The sequence below is a fragment of the Furipterus horrens genome, unplaced genomic scaffold (genome assembly GCF_987537825.1).
Source record: "Furipterus horrens unplaced genomic scaffold, mFurHor1.1.pri manual_scaffold_3, whole genome shotgun sequence".
Taxonomy (NCBI): Eukaryota; Metazoa; Chordata; class Mammalia; order Chiroptera; family Furipteridae; genus Furipterus; species Furipterus horrens.
The window spans coordinates 188,945,798-188,969,881 of record NW_028327173.1 but is presented as its reverse complement, the minus strand read 5'-3'; the positions used below and the strand labels follow the sequence as shown (position 1 = coordinate 188,969,881).

At 43.6% G+C, this 24,084-nt stretch overlaps 1 protein-coding gene across 4 annotated transcripts in view; it reads left to right on the top strand.

The window, feature by feature from the left end:
• The window catches only part of DPF3 (double PHD fingers 3), a 193,615-nt gene extending 177,647 nt beyond the window's left edge, over positions 1–15,968 (top strand). For 3 of the 4 annotated variants that reach the window (XM_090271088.1, XM_090271086.1, XM_090271087.1), the window contains exons 8-9: positions 2,846–2,974; positions 5,816–7,054. In XM_090271088.1, the coding sequence (XP_090127214.1) occupies positions 2,846–2,974; positions 5,816–6,018 (332 nt within the window). In that variant the 3' untranslated portion in view covers positions 6,019–7,054. The other variant, XM_090271089.1, reaches the window with a different exon arrangement.
• The last annotated feature ends 8,116 nt before the right edge of the window (positions 15,969–24,084 follow it).

Here is a 24,084-nt window from a genome sequence, read left to right as displayed (position 1 = left end):
CTACTTACATCTCTGCCATTCTTTCCCCAGCCATTCATCTCACACATTGTCGTTAACCATTGCCTGTGCATGGTGCTTGTAGGCGTTCCAAAGATGTGTTATACGTGGTCCCTGACGTGAAGGAGCAGATCATTTAACGTGGGTGGATGAGGCATGTGCACACATGGAAACAAGAGAAGCATCCATAGAAGTGTCAGCAGAGTGCCCTCCCCAAAGCCGGACAGGTCCTTTGTGGCTGGGAAATGGGGAGAGTTTCATGGGAGAAACCAATCCTGAAAACCAAAAAGTGTATGAGAACCAGGGGCAAAGGCTATTATTGATTAGTGTATTCCATGCTATTTTACCAAGGTGGAAGAAATCTTGGGGCTCACTGTCATGAGAAAGAAGGAACTGAAGCAAAAAGGATTTTGCTGGAAATGAAGCCTAACTATTCAGTATCACTTCCTGTACTGGGTCATTGCTCTACTAAAATGGCATGTCACAGCTGCACACACCAGGCCTACAAAGATTTGATCACCTTTTGACCCCTTTGGCCAGATACTTTGTATGGCTAACAACCAGTACAAATATATGTGGGGACCCTGTTCTAATTCAGTCTCCTCAGAAACTTCTCTTCGTCAGAGAAATTAAATTCTGTTCCTTTGGTCTTTTTATATAGGATCAATTTCTCCATCATTGTCTGCTTTACTCTACTAGATCATTTCTGAATTTTTTTATTTCTTGAAGTATTGGAGTCTCTGATTCAATGAGGTGTTCTACCAATGGTCTGCTGGTAGTAAAAACTGGAAAGAATTATCTGGGAGTTCTTATACTCTGTATTCTACTACTTCATCCTCATAAATCACAAGTGATACACTAGGCTGGAGAAAACCAGCTTCTTTGGTTGCTTAAAGATTTTGTGAAAGGGGAGGAAATCTGACATAAAAGAGGAAATCTGACATAATAGAAAGTCCCTAAGAGAACAGAAGAGAGAGAAAGGGTGAGACAGGGCCTTCTGAGAATTTTAGGGAGATGATACACATGAGATTTATTTGCTTTTCATGCAGGCAGCAACGTAAGTGGTGACTGGCATCTCCACATTTTATATCTAGTTCATACCAATCATGAAATTTAACTTTGGCTTACACTCAGCCCCTAAATTTATTATACCCCAATTCTTTCTGTTCATCTCTTGATTCATGTCCATGATGGTCTTTGAGTGAGGAAACCCTGAGTTTATTTGCTTCATAGACATGCCTGGGCTAGCTTGAGAGAGTCCTAAAAATGGTTAAGATGGCAATTGAGGGAGAAGGAAGAAAGGGACTTCCTTCTGGATTTGGGCAATGAAAGTTTTATAGGCAGAGTAAAATTTTTGCCGATGTACTGATTTTTGGAGATATGCAAAGCTGTTCTGTATGACATGCAGATGTCTTTGAGATACAGAGACAGGTGAATACAAACCGACACTTGACAGGCCACAGGGTGTGGCCAGCTCCTCGCTGCCCCCAAACAGCCAACACTTTCTTTGCAGAGATTTGTCTGCCTCCCTGAAGATGAAAATCAATGACTTGAAAGCTGATTAAATCATTCAAATAGCAACTGATAAGTGGATTAACCTACTATAATGTAATTCCACAAGCTTTTGTCTTCTGCCTTTCCCAGGTAAGTTTTTCTATTCCTGGAGGCAAAGCAGAGGCATGGAGGAAGTGAAGGCCAGAGGGAATCATATTAAAGTGGGTGAATCCGTTTATCACTTACTGTCTGGATGGTATTTCTGCTCACATATCTGCTTCCTTTTACAGATTTGTACCCTATGGGACCCTGATTAATGTTAGCCAGTGAATAATGAAAGATAGCAGACCTTGGGTATAGCAAGGAGGAAGATACCCCGTGTTTTAGGTTGATTCCATAAATGGAGACTTTTCTTCCTAGTCACGAACAGGGAGTGTTGATGTGACAAAGAAATGTCCACAATAGGGATAGGAAAACAGGAAAATGGAAGGCAAAGAACCTGTCCCAGGGTGCTAGACACTGAGAAGGATTTTGATGCTCAAGGATATGTGCTGTTCTCACAAGGTTTTGTTTTTCAGATCACGTCCCCAGATTTTTCTTTGCTTTTATATAGGACTTTCATCATGGGTGCTTATGAGGGTTTTAAGCCTCAAGACATGCTCACTAACTCACTGTTCAGTCTACCTCTGGCATGCGGCTCATCTGAGTGTTCTGTCTGATTCTAGGCACTTGGGGTCTGCTGATTTAACTAGTCCTGGGTGCTTTCCATGACTAGGGAGTCTGGGCTTTGGGAAATACAGCTGAACAAGGGTGCACACACCTGTGTACCTGCCAAGATGTTCATCAGAGTCCCCAAGAGCATCTTCAGTGGCCTTTGTAGAAATTACCACCCCTCAATGAATGCTTCTTTGATTTCCTTTTCAGGGATGGTAGGAATATCTCCTAAACAAGAGCATTGTTCCCAAGGGCAAAGCGTAGGCACTGTTTAGGACTAGAGTCTGCTATCTGGGGCCTTGGTCCTGAGAGCAGGTTGTTCAGGGATGAGAGAAGTTCACTTTACCAGTAGGCCTTCTGGATGCTGTGCTTGCCAAGGGATGCAGTCAGAGAAGCAGGCTTATTTCTGGAAAACCCAGAGCTGGCAAAGCTTGCAAAAATCAAACTAAACTTTGGGTGCTGTTAAACTGAGGAGGGTCAGAAAGAAAACAGCCCAAGTTAACAATTTGGTTGTAAAAAAACTTCAGATTCTAAACTTCCTATTCCTTCTGGAACAGATGTTGCCACACTGTGGGAGACGAGGGACCAGTAGAAATTCATGTCAGCCTAAAATTAGATTTTTAAAAATATGTTTCTACAGCCCAGAAAGGACCGGATGGGACTGTCATTCCTAATAACTACTGTGACTTCTGCTTGGGGGGCTCTAACATGAACAAGAAGAGTGGGCGGCCTGAAGAGCTGGTGTCCTGTGCAGACTGCGGACGCTCTGGTGAGTGTGGCCCCTTCTTGCCTCTGTGCCCGTAGATCAGCAATGGTTCCACTTGCATCCCCCTGCCATCTTCTGTGGGGGTCGAAGGGTGGAGTGGTGGTGATTTCAAGTAGAGAGGAGTCTTCAGGTCATCTGATATTTTTCTTCTTTGGATCTGAACAAACAAAAATTATGCTTTGGGATCCAGGGAAAAGGGAAAGAGAAAATCTGGACTTGGTATTTGGCCTTTTCACGAAGTGGATATTTCTTTGTGTGTTTTGTTGTGGAAGACTGTGAGCTAGTGTGGAAACACCTGGAGACACAGGCAACATTCTTCCTTGTATCGGGTGATGTGCATGTAACAGAAAGATGTGTGTGTTCTGTGGAAGTGCCTGGGGCATATCCGAAGAATATGGGAACACAGATATTGGGAAAGCAGCCATGTCTCGAATTGTGGGAGTCAGAGACTCCTGAGCTCCTGGGTAGTGGCATAAATACCACGTCCATTGGCCCCACATCCTATTTTCTCATATGGAACAAAAAAAAAAGAAAAAAGAGAGAGAGAGAGAGAGAGACCCTGACAGATGAAGGAGGCAAAGGGCAGGTGTTCTTAGGGCAAATCTGAAGTTTGCTTGGCATGTTTTGAAATTTTCATCTTTAATCTATTTGAAGACTAAAATAAACAAAGACTTTGATCTTCTTCATTCTTAAAATGAGTTCAGGTTTTCCAGTTTTGTTCAAGCTGTTGATTGTTTTTCAAGTCTAACCAAACCATTACTTTTGGCTGGTTGTAGTTGATTAGTATTTTTTTTTTTTTTTAATGTCATAAGTAGGCCAAAGAGAGGTTGCAGACTCATGTTCAGTTTCATCAACTACTGACTTGGTAGGTGAGATACAGTTCAGTTGGATGGTGGTGACAACAGGGAGGAGTCGTTGCTCCATTCCACGCTTCTACCTGTGTTTTTTCTACTCAGAGTCTCAAGGAAAGGACCTGAGGTGACCACACACCTGCGTTTAGTGTAGCAACTCAGTTCTTCCTTTGCTTTGTCCACAAACCTTAGCTTTAGTCCTTTTTCAAAAAAAATTGCCTTCCGGATTCTTTAGGATTCAAGACTGACTTAGTAACAAATCAATAATTGAAAGAGGACTGGTTTCCGTTGCATGTAACCCTCACCATTTTACGCTTACGGACCCTGACAGCGTGGCCCATCTGTGCAGTGCCGTCAACTCTTACTTTTCAAACACGATACCTAATGTTGAACTTTTTACTCTGCTGGCTCTAGCTTAGAAAAGAGGGCTCATGTGATAGTGGACTCTGGGGTTCAGAGATTTAAAAAGAAAATGAAACAAATGAGATTCAATTCAGTGTTTTCAAAAACGTGGGCGATCCATCGGAGGCAGCGTCACGTGGTGTGCTGCTCCGGGCAGAGGGACGCGGACGGCGGTGGGGCGCGTAAGAGAGGGCAGCCTCCGCATTCTCAGTACAAACCGCTGTGATCTCCCCCGCCCCCCTGCAAAAGACGAGGTACCTGAGTCTGATTCATGGGGGACCGGACGTGGGCAGTTGGGCTTTATCTGTCCAAAGCCTCTTTCTTCACAGTCTGCTCAGCTTTTTCTTCCTGGGATCTGTGTGCTGTGTGACTCGGGGGCCATTTTACACCAGCCTAGGTGTTCTCATTACATTTACCAAGCATTAATTTTGGTGGATAATTTAGTTACGATCCGACGCTGATATTCCTGAAAGAGTTGATACTTTGGGGATAAACAGGTGGCATTAGCCCTTGCGATGTGCTTGGTAAGGCAGGGGCGAATACTTCTCTAGGGCCTCCCTGGAGTTCTTCTAGGGAAGCGTGTGGTGCTTGGAAGAGCTCTCTTTCCCTCCCAAATGTATCTCAGTTCCTCTGTTTCCTGGGGAAAAAACGAGATTCCTGATACTGGCACCATCAGTGGCGCATGGTGACCTACCTTATTTAGGAGCACTCCTGGGGTCCGTTCAGAATATAAAAGTTTAAACCTGAGTTTTACCGCTTTCAGGATAGAAACCCTATTTTTCACTTTGTTAGTGCTCTGAGTTAGATTTGACAACTCTGGACTTTCTGGGGAAATGAAGACCTGGGTGTGTTCCATGGCTGGAGTGCGTGTGAGTGTGTGTGCGCACCTGCAGGCATGTGCACACACATGCATTTGTATGCACATGTACTACGTGAATGCAGATCACAGTAATGTCCTCCAGTGGTTAAAGAAACCGAGAGACTCTATTACCTACCATTTGTCAGATTTTTCAACTTCTTTTTGCTTTCGGTGCAAATGAACTACATGGTGTAAGGGCAGAGTTGAAAGGGTACTGAAAGAATGGGCTTAGAAACAGGTAAAAATAAAAATAAAATGAATGGCAGCTTAGCCACCTTGAATGGGTTATCTGGCAGTAATACCTCTGTAGAGCTGACTGTCAATGCGAAGGACAAACGTTGTGCAAAGAAACACCAACCAGGCTTAAAAACCACCAAGTAAACTCATTGTCTGGGGGTGGGGGTGGGTAGAGTGAATGTGTGTGTACGTGTGCATACGGAAGAGAAGAAAGAAATATCATGGGTGAGTCTTTCACTGTCAGAGCTATGGACGTATATATTATTGTAGAGATGGTGCCTTTTCAGGGAGGGAGGAATCCTTTTCCCTGGAAACGTTGGCTTTGTCCTTTTACCCCAAATCCCTGTCGCCAGGTGATGCACCCGGTAATCTCTTTTGGTGTGAAATGGTTTATGATCTTGCTATGAAGAATAACATTGCGATAATATAATAAGAATATTAATAATGCTGTCTGTTGCTTAACCCATGTGCTGATATATTCATCATACATGTCAGCTCATTTGGGAGGAGAAGGCAGGAAGGAGAAGGAGGCAGCGGCCGCAGCACGCACCACGGAGGACTTATTCGGTTCCACGTCAGAAAGTGACACCTCAACTTTCCACGGCTTTGATGAGGACGATTTGGAAGAGCCTCACTCCTGCCGAGGACGCCGCAGTGGCCGGGGTTCGCCCACAGCGGATAAAAAGAGCAGTTGCTAAACCCACGAACAGACTCTCTGGGCAATTAGCCATCACCCTCTGACTTTGGTCATTGTTCTGGTTCTGATATATTTTTTTAAAGTGAAAGACAACTTTAGGTTTTCTCTTCATCCTTGCTTTTTCCTCTTACCTTCCACGCATCCCTTCCCCCATTCCCTCTGTTTTGAGTATGTACAGCAGAAGCACAAACTACTGAAACACAGCAGAACAAAAGAGCAAAATAGTCCTTCAGAGAGATGGCATCGTGATGTACTATTTATTTTCCAGAGAAATGGGAAGTTAGGCAAATTATCTCTTTTTGTGGGGAGGGGATATTTTTGACTGGAGCAGGGTTGATTTCCTCAGTTTTCCTATTTATTGGCAAAATGAAGAGAGGCGGAGTATTGGGTTTGGAAACAAAGAACCAATAAATTATTTCTATATTCTAACTATTATTAGAAACTGACTTTTTTTTTGAGAGAGAGAATGAAGGGAAATCAAAGAAATGGAAGTAATCTCTGTTTAGAAGGGGGAGGATTGGTTCTAGGAGGCCCGTCAGGAGGATTTCCCTGACGGCAGATGATTGCACTTCCAGTACCCCTTGGAGTTGGTGGCTCCCCACGGCAGACCCCCGCCCCATTTTTCAGCCCTGACCTTTCTGTCTTCCTCCCTGCTTGCGAGAAAATGTCAGCAGTTTCTGAGAAGTCCGGGGCTGCTGTGTGTGGCCTCCCTCCAGCACCGGGGCCCCCACCAGTGGTGCCTCCTGGGCTCCTCTTCTTTATCAGCAGAGCCACTGTTCGGTGGTTGCTGGTTTTTCCTCACTTTCCTCCTGGTGAAGAGCAATTTCCAAATGCAGGAATGGAATATAAGCAGGAAGGCATGGACTCAGCAGTGAGAGAATGACCCGAGGCTGCACGTGTGGAAGAAAGAAGGATACCTGAAGTATATTTCCCTCCCCTCCCCTGTTTACAAACATATACATCCCCGTTGGATGATCAAGCCTCCTATGTTCCTTCTATTTTTTATAGTGTCCCCCAGGCACTTTGTTTTGTGTTTCCAATAGCATCTGCTGAAATAAACCAAAGCCACCCTTGCTCAAGGCCCCTGGGGCGATGGAGAAGACCGTCCTCTCCACCTTGTTGGCAGTTCCAAGAATGAACAGCTCTGCAGTCCAAGTGAAAAGGTATGTCTTGGCTGACCTGTCTTACCATGAGGGCAAAACCATCATAGTTGTTTATTTTCCCCTTTCTTTCTTTTCTTCCCCCTGCCCTACCTTGTCTTTTGTTTTTCTGGGAGGGGGACCCCCTTGTTAGTGTGGGAGTGGCTACTGAAGAGCCTTAAACCGGGCTCTCTCTGCTGTCCTCTGCACGCATCCCCATGGTGGGCCTGGGTCTAGTGTGAGGACTGAAGCTTGCTTGGGGCTGTGTGGAGAATGAGGGTTTTCTGGCTTCTGGCTTGAATATAGGAGAAAATGGCTGGGGAAGTGCTTGGCTAACTGCCTCCCTTGGCTATATACCTGGAGGGGGTTGTCCAGGGAACTGACTTTGGAGTTGGCTGCTGAACTTGGGGAGGAACCTGGGGGCATGGCCACAGGGAGACTGCATGTTTAGGCTGATGTCCCTTGCTCCAGGTACCAATTTAAGAGCTACAGGAATGTATCCAATTTAAAGCAGATCTCTGATTAGGCACAACACTCAATGGAGCTGACCTGAAGATTCTGAACTCCCAGTAAGTGTGGTCAGGTTCTTTGGCCTCCATGAGAACACAGGTCCAGAGACATGGACACTGCCATTTGGCTTCAGTTGGGAGATGAGAGAGGCCACCCAGACAACAGGCTGCTTTTAAGTGCCTGGGAAGATCTACTTTGACAATCCAGCCTTTGCAGATCCTCATGAATTAGACCTCTCCTTAAAATAACAAACCAACCAACCAAGAGCAAGGACCAAGCAAAGAAACCCACAAGTGGGCTCTTTGTGCTTCTCTGGTAGCCTGAGACAGAAAGGGCTTCTACTTGTCTCCTGCGTGAAATGTATAAGTGCTTGCCTGGGCATTTGTTCTCAGGTGTGAGAGACTGAAAGTGACAACCTCACCCACTTGGGATGTTCTGCCTAATCTGTATGTGACCCTGTTCCTAGGGAGTATGGCATAAACCTCCAGTATTTACTACTTCTGCATGTGCACTCGTGTGGAAAGCCAGTGTAGCTGGTTCCACGTGGTTTCTGCTAAGGGGATACAACCTGCTTTTGCTGTCACTCTCTTCCTCTTTCCTTCATCTGTTCTGTTACTTTGGCTCAGATATTGGAGCCAAGGCATTATGACCTCCTCTCAATGATGAAATGGGAGCTTCCATGTTAATAAAAGTCATGTCTGATCAGTCTGTGCTATCATTTGAAATCTGTCTAGTTGCCTGTAGTCCTGAAATTCTCAATGGTAGCCTACTTTTAAACTTGAAAACCATTTTAAATCCACCTAATTGAAACAAATTATGAAAATCCACCTAATTTCATAATCTAGCTTGGAGTTCTAAAGGGGAACGAAAAATAAAGAATTGTTTAAACAAGGCAAACGGCCATGGGAAGATTTATCTGAAGGTGGCTAGCACTTAATCAGTTTTATTTTCACTAGGATAACTTGATCTTGCTTTTCTCCTGTCCGTGACAGTAGGTGTCCTCATCTTCCTCAGTTAGTATGGCCAGTGTGAGCACAGTACCACATCTTGGTGTGGCCTGAGCACCTGGTCTCACCTTGCTCATAGTATTACAGACGCAGAATTTACCTCCTTAAAAAAAACAAAACAAAACTGGAAGGGACTTTCAAGATGATCAAGTTCGAATCTTTCCTTTTCCAGTTGAGAAAGATCAACTCAGGTTAAGTGAGTGAAGTTTGAGAGAGTGGGATGGGCATTACTTTGCAGGCAAATGTCTTAGGGTGAAAAAAGGAAACTCAGAGGAGGCGTAGCAGGACGAAGCTGGCTGTTCTGAGTTTCCAACCCCCTTGCCGATTGATGTTACATCCTTATCCCCCTTTCTCTACATAACGATGGCCAACATCTATGTGCCAGACGTTGTTCTGGGTCCTTTCCCTGGAATGGTTTATTTAATCCTCATGAGTACCCTAGGAGGTAGGTATTTATGTTATCCCAAGTTTACAGATGATGAAAATGAGGCTTAGTAATGAGGTTAAGAAATGTACCTAAGGCCTCACAGCTAAAACGGAGTCAGGTTTTCATCTCCAGCAGCCCGACTCCAGGACCTATATGTTTTACTTACACCATTGTTCTGTGCTGCCCTTGTATACTCCTACATATGGGATATAGGAATATAATAAATATTCCTATATATGTAATACATACAGGAATACAAAACATTTATTTTTAGTTCAGATATTACTAGTTATAAAAGAGAGACATGGAAATTATTTACATGATGAAAGATATTAGAACTTCTGTGACCATTTTAATAGCGATTATTTTTGGTTTACATACTTTAAAAGAATGTCACCATCTCTAAATAAATAATTCTTGTCATCTAGAACTACTTTGGTGCCTCTGTATGCTAGAAGAACTTTATCTCCAACTTTTACACTAACTAGTTGAATCTCTTCATACTATCCTTTAGAGCCCTATCCAGCAGCTGCTACTGTTGCTTACAGTACATTTTCTTGAGATTTTTCTGGAAGCATAATGCTTCCTTTGGCTACAGTTTCGGTTACACTTTCAATTATAATACTTGGTCAAAGGGGGAAGATATACGTGTATGTATCTCCCTTGATTTTTCTCAGGTCCAGTTGGAGAAAGGTGTGTGTAATGAATATACAAGTAGGTTTAAGTGGTAACCCTATTAAAGGATTAGAAGAATAAGCAATTAGTTTCCCCAAAAGAAAATTCCAATTAAAATTCTGTACAGAATATTGTTGAAAGCTTGACTTCTAAACCATAATTTCTAGACCTGCCATCCCGATGCCCATTAGGAACAGAGGTCTCCTTTTTTGTGACCTCTGGAATTGCAGCAGCCCTGTGAGCACTCAGCACATGTTGTTGTTGCTTTTGTTGAATGAGTAGCACTACTCAAAATGTAACATAAAAGAAATTAAGAGTCATCAAGATGGAAGTGATTTAACCAGTTTCTTCTGTCCTTGGCTCAGTAAAACACCCACCCAAAATGCAAAATGCTTTAGGAATGTCATTAATTATTTGAGTCCTAGCCCAAAGATAGGACAATCAAAACTACAGACCTTTCTAAATTTGTTACAACAGTCACATCCCTTGGGGGGACTGTTGATGAAAAGGTGATTAGGGTTGTTGTCTGTCTGGCGTTTTTTCTTACTTAGAGCAATCTAATCCTTTATTTCTGTTACTGAGACCATGTAGAGATCAGACCTTCTAATCACTGTACCACAGGATTGAGAAATATGCATTTCATTTTCTAAAGGGACTTTAAAGTCAGTAAAGCAATTTGCTACTGGTGTTTTAGAGAGAAGTATTTAATAAAAATACACATCAATAGTATCCCTTTAAGTCTTCCTGCTCACTTTGTGTCTCTCTGTGCACCTAACGGGCTGCAGCCTGACCCTGCCTTTCTGTAGCACTTGAGGGAACACAAGATCGTTACTCCAGGAGAGAACTAAAGGCTGTTTGGTGGTTCTCACTTCATGGTGGAGTAAAATTAATTAATATTATCCCAATATGCCTCCTGTTACATCTGATGAATATGATCTTGAACTTGTGCTTAAAGTTTGAGCAGACTCACGTATTAGGCATTTTTCCACAGGGGATTTACTTTCCTTTTGCAGATGATGTTACTTGTGTATTTCCTGAGTGAGTCATTTTTGATCTAGTGAGTAGAAACCTAGAGAAGTGAAGAGTCCTGGATTTGGTCTCAGTCCCTGTGTGATTTTTGTCACACATCCCTTCCTCAGTTTCTCCATCCCTAGGATGCAGACATTTCTTACCCTGTCCTAATATATAACCAACATTCTTTCATGATGAGTCTTAAAGCAGGCCTGTGAGTTAGTGTAGATGTTATTTGTTCTCATTTTACTGATGAGGAAACTGAGATTCCATCAGGTTAGATGACTGGTCTGAAGTTCCAGGGTTCATGGTGTCTGGGTCTTCTCATACGATTTTCTCAGTCTGTAGTAACTCCTGCATAGATCACATTTCAAAGATTTCTTGAGTAAAACCAGTAAAGGTCTTTGAGATCTTTCATTCAAAACTTCACTGGACAGAGAGGAGGTATTTGATGCTGTAAAAACAAAACAAATCTAAGCCCAACCTCTAATCACATTAGAATCCTGCTGAGGAACGGCAGTATTTAAGTCCTCATGCTTCCAAAGAACTAAGGTTGAGCAATATAAATTATCATTGTTTTGGTGGTGACAATGGGGTGGCATTGTAGGTGGAAGTAGCGAGGTGGCTGGCAGGGAGTGTAAATACTTCAGGCCCTGTTTTGGTCACATGCCTAAGTGCTTCTAACACTAAAACATTGAATTATATGATACCGCTGTGCTTAATAAAAGTGATTTCTGACCATTTTCTCAAAATAACAGTATAGGAAAAATCATTCTGCTTGATTGATTTACAAAATAGCGGAGAATGATGGAAGACCCTTGTCAGCACTGAATTATTACCTAAAAAGCATTAGCAAGTAGGCTTTCAAAGTATCTCAGTACTGGTCCTCGACTAATGATTAAGACTTAACTGTCTTTCTTAATTTTGAAATAATTTCTACTAAAAACTTACACGAATAATACAAAGAGTTCCCATAGACTCTTCGCCTAGATTCTTCCACTAACCACAGTACAATGATCACAATCAAGAAACTAGGACTGAAGCAATACTATGACCTAGAGACCTTGTTCAGTTTTTGCCAATCATCTTACTATATCTTCTTTTCTGTCCAGGATCCAACCCGGGATCACCTGTTCTTTTTAGTTGTCATATCGTCCTAACTTCCTTTAATTTTTCCATAACTGATACTTCTGAGGAGTCTTGGCTCGTCATTTCATAGAAAGTCCTTCATTTTAAGTTTGTGTGCTATTGCCTAATGATTAAAATCAGTCATGCAATTTTGGTAAGGAAACTACAGAAATGATGTTGCCTTCTTGTCAGTGCATTGTATCAGGGTGTACCTGATTGATTTATCCCATTACTGGTGGCTCAGGCATTTGGCTTTTCAGCTTAGGTTCAGGCTAGTGTGTTTATAGTCCTTGGATGTTGATAATATTTCATTCATATGTGCCTTTGTTCATTTGGCAACTAAGAACTGGGGAGCAGCAGTCTGTGTATGACTGCTCAGCCCTGTGAAGGATAGGATGAAATTAAATTTGGGTCAATGGATTAATTGTCCAATAGATTTATCTCCAATCTGGTTGGGAAGACTAGAAGACTAGATATTCACAACAAGCAAGAGTGTCACGGGGTGATAATGTGATTATTTTTGCTGTGGATCAAAGTAGTCAGGGAGATTTTCTCATAGGAAGCTATCCAGATCAACAAAGACATCTCGACTGACTATTGCTATGTAATCTGTAGGCTAGAATGTCTCTTGTCAGAGAATGGAAGTACAGCTGAACAAAAGGCAAAGCCAGGAATTACAACCTGAATTATGTAAAATGGCAAAAATCACAATGTGAAAACATGTTTAAGTATTGTTTGCTAGCATTTTGTTTATGCCACTGGTATTGTGCTTATTACAACATACTAAGATTTGTTTTAGTCTTTCTTATGAAACGGATGGTGTGTTCCTTGAGGGCGAAGATGATGTCATTCATGTCCCTTAGACAGTGCCTGACAGCAATGCCGCTGTAATTATTTATTGAAATAAACTGAGAAGTTAGCAGGGTTTCTGGGCTAATTAGTGGAAGGATTTAGATAAATAAACATTGCTGACAGAAAGGTTGGGCAAGCCATACATACCTGGACACAGCATCCATTGGTCAAGTCTGGGGGAGGGGAGATCCAGGGGACAGTGACGTGGTGGTGAGGTGGGCAGGAGGGAGAAGGAGGATGTGAAGATGGGGGTAAGGGCTAAGTTGAAGATGTGTAGAGGGATGGAAAGTTTGCCTTCTTGAAAGGGACTGGGAGCAGAAGACTAAGAACACGGCAGGACATTTCTAGTGGCCTGCTATTGGCTCTACCAGCGGAAATGAAAGAGAACATGGATGTTAGGAGCACAAAGCTGGGAACCAAGCAGCTATTTTCTAGGTGGCTTAAATGGGCAAAGAAGAAAAGGTGCGTCTCTGTGTATATGTGTGTGTTCGGGGTCAGTGGTGGAAATTTGAGGAAATTGCAAGGGCATGGTGTGTGGTTATTAGGGGCCAGAGGGGTTAGGGACATTGGGAGAAGGTCAGAAAGACTCCAGGCAGGGGGTGAAATTCTGACTGGATGTCCAATAAGAGAACACGTAACAGGCACTCTGGAAGGTCTTGAGAAAGGCCAACTGATTTATCACTGGAGTGAGGGGCTGGAGGCAGGTAGAATAGCAAAGGTGAATACTAAGTAAGAGGATGGGAGTCAGGGAAGGGGGAGAGACCAAGCAAGCAGATCTGTGAAGGGAGATAGTGAGGTGGATGGGATGGGATGGGATGGGATGGGATGGGATGCAGGGGAAAGGAGCAGACAGGTGTGACGGGAGGCCTAGGTGGTGGCTGGAAACCAGGCCCTCTCAGCCTCCCCTTGACAACACAAGCAGACAGTCTCAGCATTGGAAGTCCATCTAACCCAGTCCTGCATACCTGAGCTGCGACGAGGGATACCTCGGGTACTAGAAGGAGAGGTGGGGGATGGGGAGTTTCAGCTTGGAAGAGGCTGAGCTGCTCATTTGATTCTGAACTTTGCTCCCTTTCAGCTTGGCTATTTTCCTGTTGGGCCCCTCCTTCCATTCCCCTCCCTTGCCACCCCTCAGTTCAGTGTGACCTGGGCACTGTTAGGGGCACCCATCTCTGCCCTTAGGAAGTGCTTCTGGGGTGAAATGTGATAGTACTTGGTTTCATTGCTTACTCTTTTGTGCTGACTACTTCATTCCAAAGACTGAAATAACTTAGATTTCATTTGAGAAGCAAAATCCATGCCTGGCTGGTACCCATCCAGGCTAAAGGACCCACCTGGTTTGAACTGCCACCAGGTTCCAAGTCTGACACTTAGAATTACTGAGCTGGTTAAGGGCTGGAATGGATCTCTTGGCTTGGTTGTCTCTCCGAGGAATTCATACTCCCTGGACTCTCTTGGAACATTGTTTTGGGTGAGGGTGTGTGCATGAAGCAGTGTGCTTTTGGCCTTGGACCAAATGGGGCACCAGTTGGGGTTTTCTGTGACTGCAGGAGGTCCTATACCGTAGCACTACTCACTTCCACTTAGGTGACAGGAAGATAGATTGCATCATAACGGTCCTTCGGGGGTATTTTAACAGTGAAAAGGTTTAGTTTGTTTGGTTTCCAAGTGGAGGAGAAAGAAAAAGATTTTGCTAACACCCAGTTTTGCCTCCTGCACTACCTAGGAATTAAAAATCCAGCTGTGTCCTCTCTGTTTCTTGTGCCACTCAGTGCCCGGGAGCAATTGACCTGCCCGCTCCTGGCCGAGTTCCCGCCGCTGGTGCGAGGCCCGGCAGACACAAGCCTGGTTCTCATCCTCAGCGTGGCAGAGGGTGTTTAGTTGGTTGTTTTTTTTATTTCTTTTGTTTTCTTTTTAATTCATTTCATTTCCACCACCCCCTTAATTTTATTCTTTCCCTTTTAGGTGACTGTCCTGTGCTGTTGTTTTTGTTTTATCTTTCGTTGCCTTTCCCTCTGCAGTCAACTCTATCACCTGGGGACCCCGCAACCTTCAAGCAAGCCATTTCCGAAGAAGGCGAAATGAAGCCACCATGACTGATTCCTCCTCCTCTTCTTCCTCTTTCCTTGCCTGGCCCCCTCCTGCACGTGTGTTTCCGCCAACAGAGGAGCTTGGATTGTGGAAAAGCCTCCAGCGCAACTCGGCTCAGCTCAGAAAAGTCTCGGGAATGGCCTGAGTTTGTGCAATAAGAAGATTTTTTTTCCTTTTTAAAATTCTCCATTACATTTTCTTTAAATGTTTGTGAGAAGGTACTCAGGTCAGACTGGAATTGCTCTACAACAGAAATCACTGAAAACAAACTGATGGGAAAAAAGAGAGTTAACTATTTTATTTATTTCAATATTTAAAAGACAAAAGTGCTGATGTGGCACAGTATTTTTATTTAAAGTACCTTCTACTTCAAAAGTGAAAAGCAATTTTGTGAAGACATGAAGTCAAAAGAGGACTTAATGTAAAATAAAGACTGCACATTAACTCTAAGGAAAAACATCCCACATTTTTAATAAGAAAATAAAGATCTACTCGGCTTTCTCAGGCTTTGTAAAAAGCCATTCATATATGTGCTTTAGGTATTTTTATTTCTGCAAGTTGGATGTGGTAAGTGAGGAGTGGCCAGTTGTTTTTTTCCTTCTTCAAAAGTATATGGAAAGCGTTGGTGATGTTCAATGATTGTGTTAAGCCTTGACTGAAATAAATTAGCCACAGAGGGTATTGGCAGTCTCTCTGCCCCGTCCTCCCCCCGGCTCCCCGCCAACCCTCTGCTCACCCCAGGCAAGCCCCATTCATCTGAATGTCAAGAAGCAGCCTGCCTCCTGGTTATCATGGCTGACAAGGCCTAGTTCTGATAGGTATTCCATCTAGTGATTAAATATATCCCTGTGAGTTCAACAGATTTGAACACAGACACCTTTGTTTAAAATAATGCAGTGTCTTGGCTGGTGTGGCTCAGTGGATTGAGCACTAGCCTATGAACCAAAAGGTCACCAGTTCAAATCCCAGTCAGGGCACATGCCTGCGTTGTGGGCCAGGTCCCCAGTTGGGGGTGTGCGAGAGGCAACTGATGGTTGTATCTTTTGCACGTTGCTGTTTCTCTTTCTCCCTCCCTTCCCCCTCTAAAAATAAATAAAATAAAATAAAATAATGCACTGAAGGAAGAGGGAAAAAAAAAAGACAACAAAGTAAGCATCAGCTGAGATGATGCTAATTTGGTCACTTAACAACTCCTAGAGGAAACTTGGCAAAGGGAACCTTCTGCTAAATTGGCTTCAGAGACCTGAGACCTAAGTGGTCCCAAGGGCAAGGAAGGCCAACCTGAATGACAGAAACTTCAGATTCAGTTGCTGGTGGAGGTAAAGGAGAAAGGCAAGGGCCTCTGACATGCCCTTTTATGGCCATGTTAGTGGCAGTGAATGTTATGGCCTCTGAAATGTAATTCAACATTATGTCTGCGGCCTAATGAAGGAGCTGGTTTGACTGGCTGGGGCTCTGCTCTTACTCCAGGTCTTTTACGTGGCCATTCTCTTGGGTTTCATTCATTTCTAAGCAGTCATTAATAAATATATCTCAAGCCAGGTATTCTTGTCAGCAAAAGTCCTTGAGTCACAGTGTTACTGAAATGGTTTTGAGCCTCAGAATGTCTCTTTTGCCTTTGAAAGGGGAGACTGGATGGGCACCAGTGTCCCGCCAGCCCTTTCATGCTTCTCACTCAAGGCCAGTCTTCAAGGGGGAGATCACGAAACTCAGAGTGTCTTGGTATCATTTTGTAGTTCTTTATGGTGACATTTTCTGATAGGAAACGTCTCTTTCAAAAATGCTAATAATTATTACAATAATTTGCTCTTTAACCAACTCCCACAAGTTATAACGTGTAGAATTGTGATAAAGCTTTGCATAATGTAGGGTTTGTATCAAGTTTGTGTAAGTTTCTGTTAAATAAAAGCCTGTTTCCAATGCTCCTATAGCACCTCTGTAAATTTTGCTTGACCAACTTCATCCCTACATGAGTTCAACTTTCATACTATCCTGTTGAAGAGACTCTTGAAAGGATTCTGCCCACTTGCTTGCCTGGGACTTGTTGAACCTTATTGTTTTATTTAGAAGCACAGTTTTCAAGCTGTGGTTGGCACTGGCTTGACTGACAGATGGTGGTGCCATGAAAAGTGAACAGTGCCCAGGGTTGCTGCCTGCATTTGCTCTCTGAGTCCAGAGTTGCTGTCACCAACCCACCATCACCATGACCATCATCACCTTCTCCATGGCCAAAACAAATTTATGGAGAGCCCGGTCTGTGTGCAGATGTAATACACTTGTCCAACGTTGTTGTCACACCAGGTGCCAAGAATAGTTTTGCACAAGAAGGCAAGATTAGTGTGTGTTTGGGAAATGCTGGCGGGTTACAATGTTTCCATTACCTGAAAGGTGCTTTTGATGTAGCCTCCCGAAGCTGCCAGGTGGTGTGGCTGTAAACTGGCCCCCCTGTGATAGAGGTCTTGTGTGTGGAGGTGGGAAGTCTGCTCTGGTGGCTCCTTTCAGTCAGGTAGGACCAGATCAGCTCTTCAGGCAGGTCTCGTCCTCTGAGCATTGCCAGCCCATACTGGGGTCAGGTGGAGGTTGAATGTGTCCTTGTGATGCTGCTGCCAGTGTGCTCCATCTTCTAGAATGATCATCACAGGTTGAGATTCATTATGGACTTTGTATTCCCTAAGCAGTAAAAAGAACTAAAGAATTTTTTTTCTTCAGTATACGCTCCTTAGACATTTTTTATTTAAGAGTACCATTTAGTGGCATTAAGAATATTCACATTGTTGTACAACCATCACCACCATCCATCTCTAGAACTTTTTTATTTTTTCCAATTGACACACTATACCCATTCCTCCAGTTTGTCTTTCAAGTATTTTAGGTCTTATATGCATCTTATTTCAGAAGACACTTTGTACGAGAGTCAGATGTAAGACAGTCAGACCATGTTATATGCAAAGCAGTATGCAAAGGCTACTTGCTTGGGTCCAGGCTATTTTTATTTTTTGTTGGGGTGGGAGAAGTTATTCTGAAGAAGCAGTTTATTTTTATGGTGTGCAAAGGGATCTGCACACTTTCTAAAGACCCAAATAGTAAATACTTTAGGCTTTGCAGTGCAGAATCTGTTGCAACTATTCAGGTTTGTGGTTTTAGCGTGGAAGTAACTAGCCATATACAGTATACAAGTGAAGGGGCGTGGTTCTGTGTTTCAATAAAACTATTTACAAAAATAGGCAGCTGGCCAGATTTGGCCCAGGTGCCATAATTTGGTGATCCCTGATTTAGGAACAGCGAGTAGTATTTAGGGCATTTCCTAAGCCTCAGGACTAAGGAAAGAAAAGAATTTTCACACCACCAAGTGTAGAGCTGGAGGTGCACTTCATGATCAGTGATGTAAGTTGTATTGAAGCCCATAGGCAAAAATGAGTTAAGAGCCAAAAAAATTCTACCACAAAATTTTAGAAAGCTATTTGATTTTCTAGTTTGGATATTGAGTCCAAACTACAATAGTGCGATGCTTACCAAAGAATCTGTAAATAATCCAGGTAGTCTGCGCACTAGCCATAGGTAATAGTAACTCTGAGGACATGATGACTAATATCCTTCCCCTCTAGCAACTTAAGTATGAAACAAGGCAAACTAAAATAGTTGAGTTCATGCAAATGACTACTGTGGGCTAAGTGAACACAGTAGAATTCCATCTGTATGACCTAAACAATGGATGTTTAGTGGAGCCCAACTCAGGAGGTATGGAGTGTTGTGGTTAAAGAAATGGTCTCTTTCTGTGACTGCTGATTCTGCGATGGCTGTGCATCCCTGAAATTGGTAATTAGGGAGTGAGTGTTGAGGATGTTGCTGCGATAACATTTCTCAGATGTAACTCAGATGCTTGTTGGCATATTTAGAATTCGGACTTCCCCTAACCATTTCCCTTATATCCCAAAAGAACCAATAAGAAGTAATTTTCCTCCTTGGATGGTGGGCAAGAGTCCTGATACCAGACCTGATACCAGACCTACTACTGAATTGAAATATCTTACAAATCGAATGTGGGATGATCCTGAAGAATGGTCTAGGAACTAGTTATGCTCGGTAGCAGCAGCTATGCTTCCATTTATTTTAAAAAAAAAAATCCTCTTTAGTCATTACTAGAGGATGCTCAATTGTTTGGAGAGATTCAGTAACTTTTTAGATCTTGGGGTACCTTTTAGTGGAGTTTATTGCTGAGTTCCCCAAGTTCCCTCCAAGTTTCCTTACAAAGGGCAGTGATTAGGATCAATATTCTCTATGTCAGCTCCATTTGCTCCAAACTCCACCCTATGATCACATCTGAGTTGCCCTGATGTCAATTTTTAGGCAAACACTAGAAGGAGAAAGATCCTTCAGACCGAAAGTTAGAAAATCCTTTTTGTATTTTACATAAACCTGGCATGAGCAGCATAATCCCTTGGCTCCTCGACCTTTCTTTACACCAGAATAGGAAAAAGTTTGTTGGGAGGTGAAAACAGTGGCCATCAAGGGTTTAGCACTGACCCGATAGATACAATTATGCTGACTGTGCTCTTCGTGATGACCTGGCAGGGCCATAATCATAGCTGAGATGGATCTGGGAGTCCTAGCAGAACACTAGCTGAAGGAGTATTGTGTTGTATATTTTTAAGTAAGCATGATACCAGGCTGTGTTATATTGTGAATACAAGGGCAGGAAGTACTCCTCCACTCTTATTTAATATTTGACACCACCATGTTTGAATTAGCTGAAAATAATTGTGAAAAACCCAGAAAGTACAGAAAAAGATTATTAACAACATATTTAAAGGGATGAACAATAAGCCCTTTAAGAAATTTTAAAGGATTTGGGTTGTTTAACTTAGGGAAGAAAATTAGGGGTCACTTAATAACTGCCATTATGTATCTTGAGAAAAAGATACTGATTAGTTTCTTTTGGTCTCTAGAAAAGACAGGGGAAGCATCTTGGGGCTTAGAGCAAAGTGACAAACAGTTCCTTTGACATCAAGAATGACTATTAAGACTGATAGGAACTCACTGATAACCAAGCATGGGCTAGATGACTTCTTGGGGTCCCATCTAGCTCTGCAGTGCTTTGAATTGCAGCTGGTAACCTGAAAGAGTTAGTGCCTAACTCACCATCAGGGAGCTGGGAGACATGGGGACAATTAGTCCCATGAATGTGCATTATGATCATTAACTGAAATTACATTTCTACACTTGTTCCTATTTATATCCTGAAGCAATGTCCCAAGCCTGTATGAAGACTTGCATTGTTTTGGTAGAATGAAATACCAACTGCTAAGAGAATGTAGTGGCAAGAGACATTTTCCTTAAGAGAAAGCACATAGTGGGGAACGAAAAACCAGCGAGAAGCCACTGAAAAGGACAGTGAGACCAAAAAGGCCACACGGTGAAAACGGTTCTGCTGAAAACTCCACTGGAGTTCCGCTCGCATCTCATTGGATTCCACCGTGTCCAACATCATCTCTGGTGCATGGATTTTGTTCTTGCTCATAGGGCCTGGGTAGCATTTTCGGCTTGATTTTGGTTGAATGACCTCGTCACCGTTCATGGTTGTCTACTCCCCTCTCCCAACTTAGAAGGGGAAGAAAGTTCTTATTAGAAGACAACATTACTTCTATATTTATATATAAGACAGAAATCTGGGAAGAGCAGTGATCAGGTTTTCCTCTAAATAACTTAGAACAGAATTCTGATAGAATACTTCTGCTCTGTGTTTGATTTGAAGGAAGTGGTAAGGATTGTATTATATTTAGTGTGTGAAGTCAACTTTTGTGAACTAGAATCGTAAAACAGTTTGGGGATGGAGATAGCTTGTGTGGGAAGGGATGAAGGAGCACGTGATGAATTGCTAACATGAACACTTAAGCTGAAACTTCTGCTTGGCTGAGCTGTGGGTTCAGAGAGACTGGCAGTTTGTAATCCTGAAAACTTGTTTAGTTAAAGTAGATTGCTTTTCCTCTGTAGACACCAACCTTTTTATCCATAATTGAAAAATAGATCAATACGTTTTGACCACATACTGTTACTTTGTATAATGACCCTCTGATTATTGGTTTGCTTTATGCTACTGATCAATTAATCAAACATTAATTGAATGTATTCTGTGTTGCAGTACTTTGCTAGGTTTTGCAGGACACATAAGAGAAGTAACAGGGAGTTGAAACAACTTTTTGGGGATACTTTCTATGTGTTAGTCACCAATAGGCTTGTAGATGCTAGCTTGTTAAAGCCCTATAGCAGCCCTTTCAGGTTAAGATTATTCCTATTTTGCAGAAATGGAAATTGAGGCTCCGGGAGATTTGAATTGACAGGGGTGGTAGTGACCTATGGTAAAGTTTGATTTTTGCAACCCGGGGTTTTCTAGTTATAAAACTCTTAACTATATACAACGTTTTTTTTTTTTTTTTTTTTTTTTTTACCCCAGGAGAAAAGACAGTTAGCATATTATTCAAGACAAGACTTTATAAAAAAGTGCCAAGTGGATGCACAATATGAGTGCCAGAGGGCTCAGCAAGGGAAGTTGGCAGTGCAGGCTGAAGCAGTGGGGGTCTTCGTGGACAGAAGAGTAGAATTCGGCGGGCAAAGAGAAGACAGGCCGCTGAAAGCAACAGTGGAAAATCCCACTGGTTTGCATTTGGGGAGGAAAGTGGGATATCCCAAGAGGCTGGTTGGCCCCAGAGAGCTTTGTACCTGCGCGGCTAATTGAAATTTGGGCTCAAAATCTACGATTGTCCTCCTAGTCAAGTTGAAGAAAGGGTTTATTTGGAAAAGTACACTTTAGACTGGTAAGTCACTGAATGTGGTGGAGGAGAAGCGAGGAAACCAGGCTCAGATTCTGGCCATTGCCCTTGCTTGTGTGTTGAAGCTCCTTTCTGCAGATTGTCTGGATACACTTAGCCAACTTCCACGTCGGAGGGTCCAAGCAGTCCTGGGACTGCACTCCTTGAGTCCTCACTGCCATCTCCACCTCCGATATTCTTCTCTCCTCACTTCAGCTTGTGCACAGGCTCCTCACTGGCCTCTAAGGCTGGAAGAGGTGTAGCCATGTGTGAGGAATATGGAGTGTGAGCCCCAAGAATATGGACCATCTTCTCCACAGTGGCCAAGAATTGGTTGGTGCTTCTTGGCATGCTAAATAATCTCCACCACCCTCTCAATGTAATCTTCCCCAGCAGCCTTGTGGGGGTTACTGTCCCTCACAGCAAATGACGGGTTAAGTGACCTGGCCAATACTCCACAGAAGTGGTAGGGCACAGACTAGACTCCAGATCTTCTATTTGATACTTATGTTAGTGTAATTGCCAGTGCTTGTCACTTGCCTATAATGTTCAATGACAGTTGTCTTGGCTCAGGCATGGCTAAAAGTGGCAGAGCCCTGGACTAAAAAGACCGTCTGGCCCTGGCCAGTGTGACTCAGTTGGTTGGGCCTTGTCCCACAAAGTGAAAGGTCGCCTGTTCAATTTTGGTCAGGGCACATGCCTGCGTTGTGGATTCGGTCCCTGGTCAGGGTGCGGAGGAGATGCAACCAATCGACATTTGTCTCTCATTGGTGTTTCTCCCTCTTTTTCCCTCCCACTTCTAAAAAAAAAAAAAGAAAGAAAGAAAGAAAGACTTACCTAACAGCACAGAATTGAAACCCAAAATAGAACAATACCCACTTTCCCTCTGAAAAAAGAAAAAGCAATTGGCTGCTAGCCTCTGGACCCACCCCTCTTTGCCTCCCACCCACAGCATTTATGCATTGCTCGCTTCGGACAGTGCTGTCTCACCAAAGACTTTCAAAACCCCTTCTCTCTCCTTCATTTGCCTCTACACTGTGACGCCTAAGTAGACCTGGTACAGCCAACATTCTGGCCCCAAGTGTTAACGGGGACTGTTTCAGGCATCCACTTACATCCCCTACAGACTGGCTTGGACTTTCACCGTGTGCCCCACAGAAAACACCCTAGGCTGCCCCCAGGGGTGCATCAGGTCTGTCACAGGCAGCCCTCGGAGTGGATTTTGCCTTGTAGAGGTTGAGAAGGTTGGCTTGAGAAGAAGTCCCCGCCTGGTGATCGGCACAGGGGTGAGACCATCTGAGGAAGCAACTTGCCCTCTCTGCTCCCTCTCCATTAATTCCAGGAAACTCTCTGCAGCTGCTTCCCCCTTTCTGGTCTCTCTGCTGTGCTAATCACAGCTCATTTCTGTTGCATGCCTCATCTGGGGAGAGTGCTTTATGGCTCCCAGAATGTGAACTGGGAAATTAGGGACTGTTTGCCAAATGAGTCAGCCCCTTGCTGCTGGGACCGCCACCCCCTCCCCTGGGAAGGCCGTTGTGCCTTGTTCCAGGCTCCCTGGGACGGTTTCCCCGTGGGCTTTCCCTCTGGGCCAGATGGGGCTGGCTTGGTACTGGAAGGGAGAGAAGGGTGACGGGGCTCACTGGGGGCAACTACACGTCACCATAGGCTCTAATGTCATTACCCTGTGGGGTTGGGCCCATTTTGCGGCTGAAGGAACTGAGGTGGAGAAAGGGTAAGTAGTGACTGGCCATAAGTCAGGCAAATGCACACGTCTACTTGACTCAAAGGCTCTGCTCTTTTCTTCCTTTTAAATTATATTTTATTGATTATGCTGTTACAGGTGTTCCAATCCCCCCTGCCTGCCTGCCCCATGCTCTTTTTAACCATTTTGTCCAGGAATGGGACCCTCCTGTACCACCCCCTCCTTCCTGAAACCAAGGGCCCTGAGCTTCTCTTTCTTCTTGTTACTTCTCCTCCAGCCTCCTCTGGGAACCTTATTTTTCTGTAGTAACAAGAGTCCTGCTGGTTCCTGGGAGAATCCATCCTGGCTGGGAGTCCTATTACCCACTGGCTGGTCAGCACTGTGGGTTAAGCCAGGATGCTAAGGAATCCTGGTTTCTCAGCAAGAGCAAACTGGGCAATTGCAAAGAGCCAGCTGTCCTGACCAGCCTCCTTTGTGCCTGGCAGCTCTGCAGGACCAGTTTAGGTGGCTGTGAGCCTGTCAGGAGGGAGCAAGGTGCTGCCTCTCACTCCTGGGCTGGATGCTTTTCCTTCGCTGGGACTTCTCTGCCTCATTACCTCATTTTAAGGCTGCGGACATCTTTTGGTTGACCTGCTTCAAAAGAATTCAGTCTCCATCTTTGTAAATATTAATGAATCCAACTTGGTATTAGTCAGATGATCTTGAACGTTCCAGTGTGC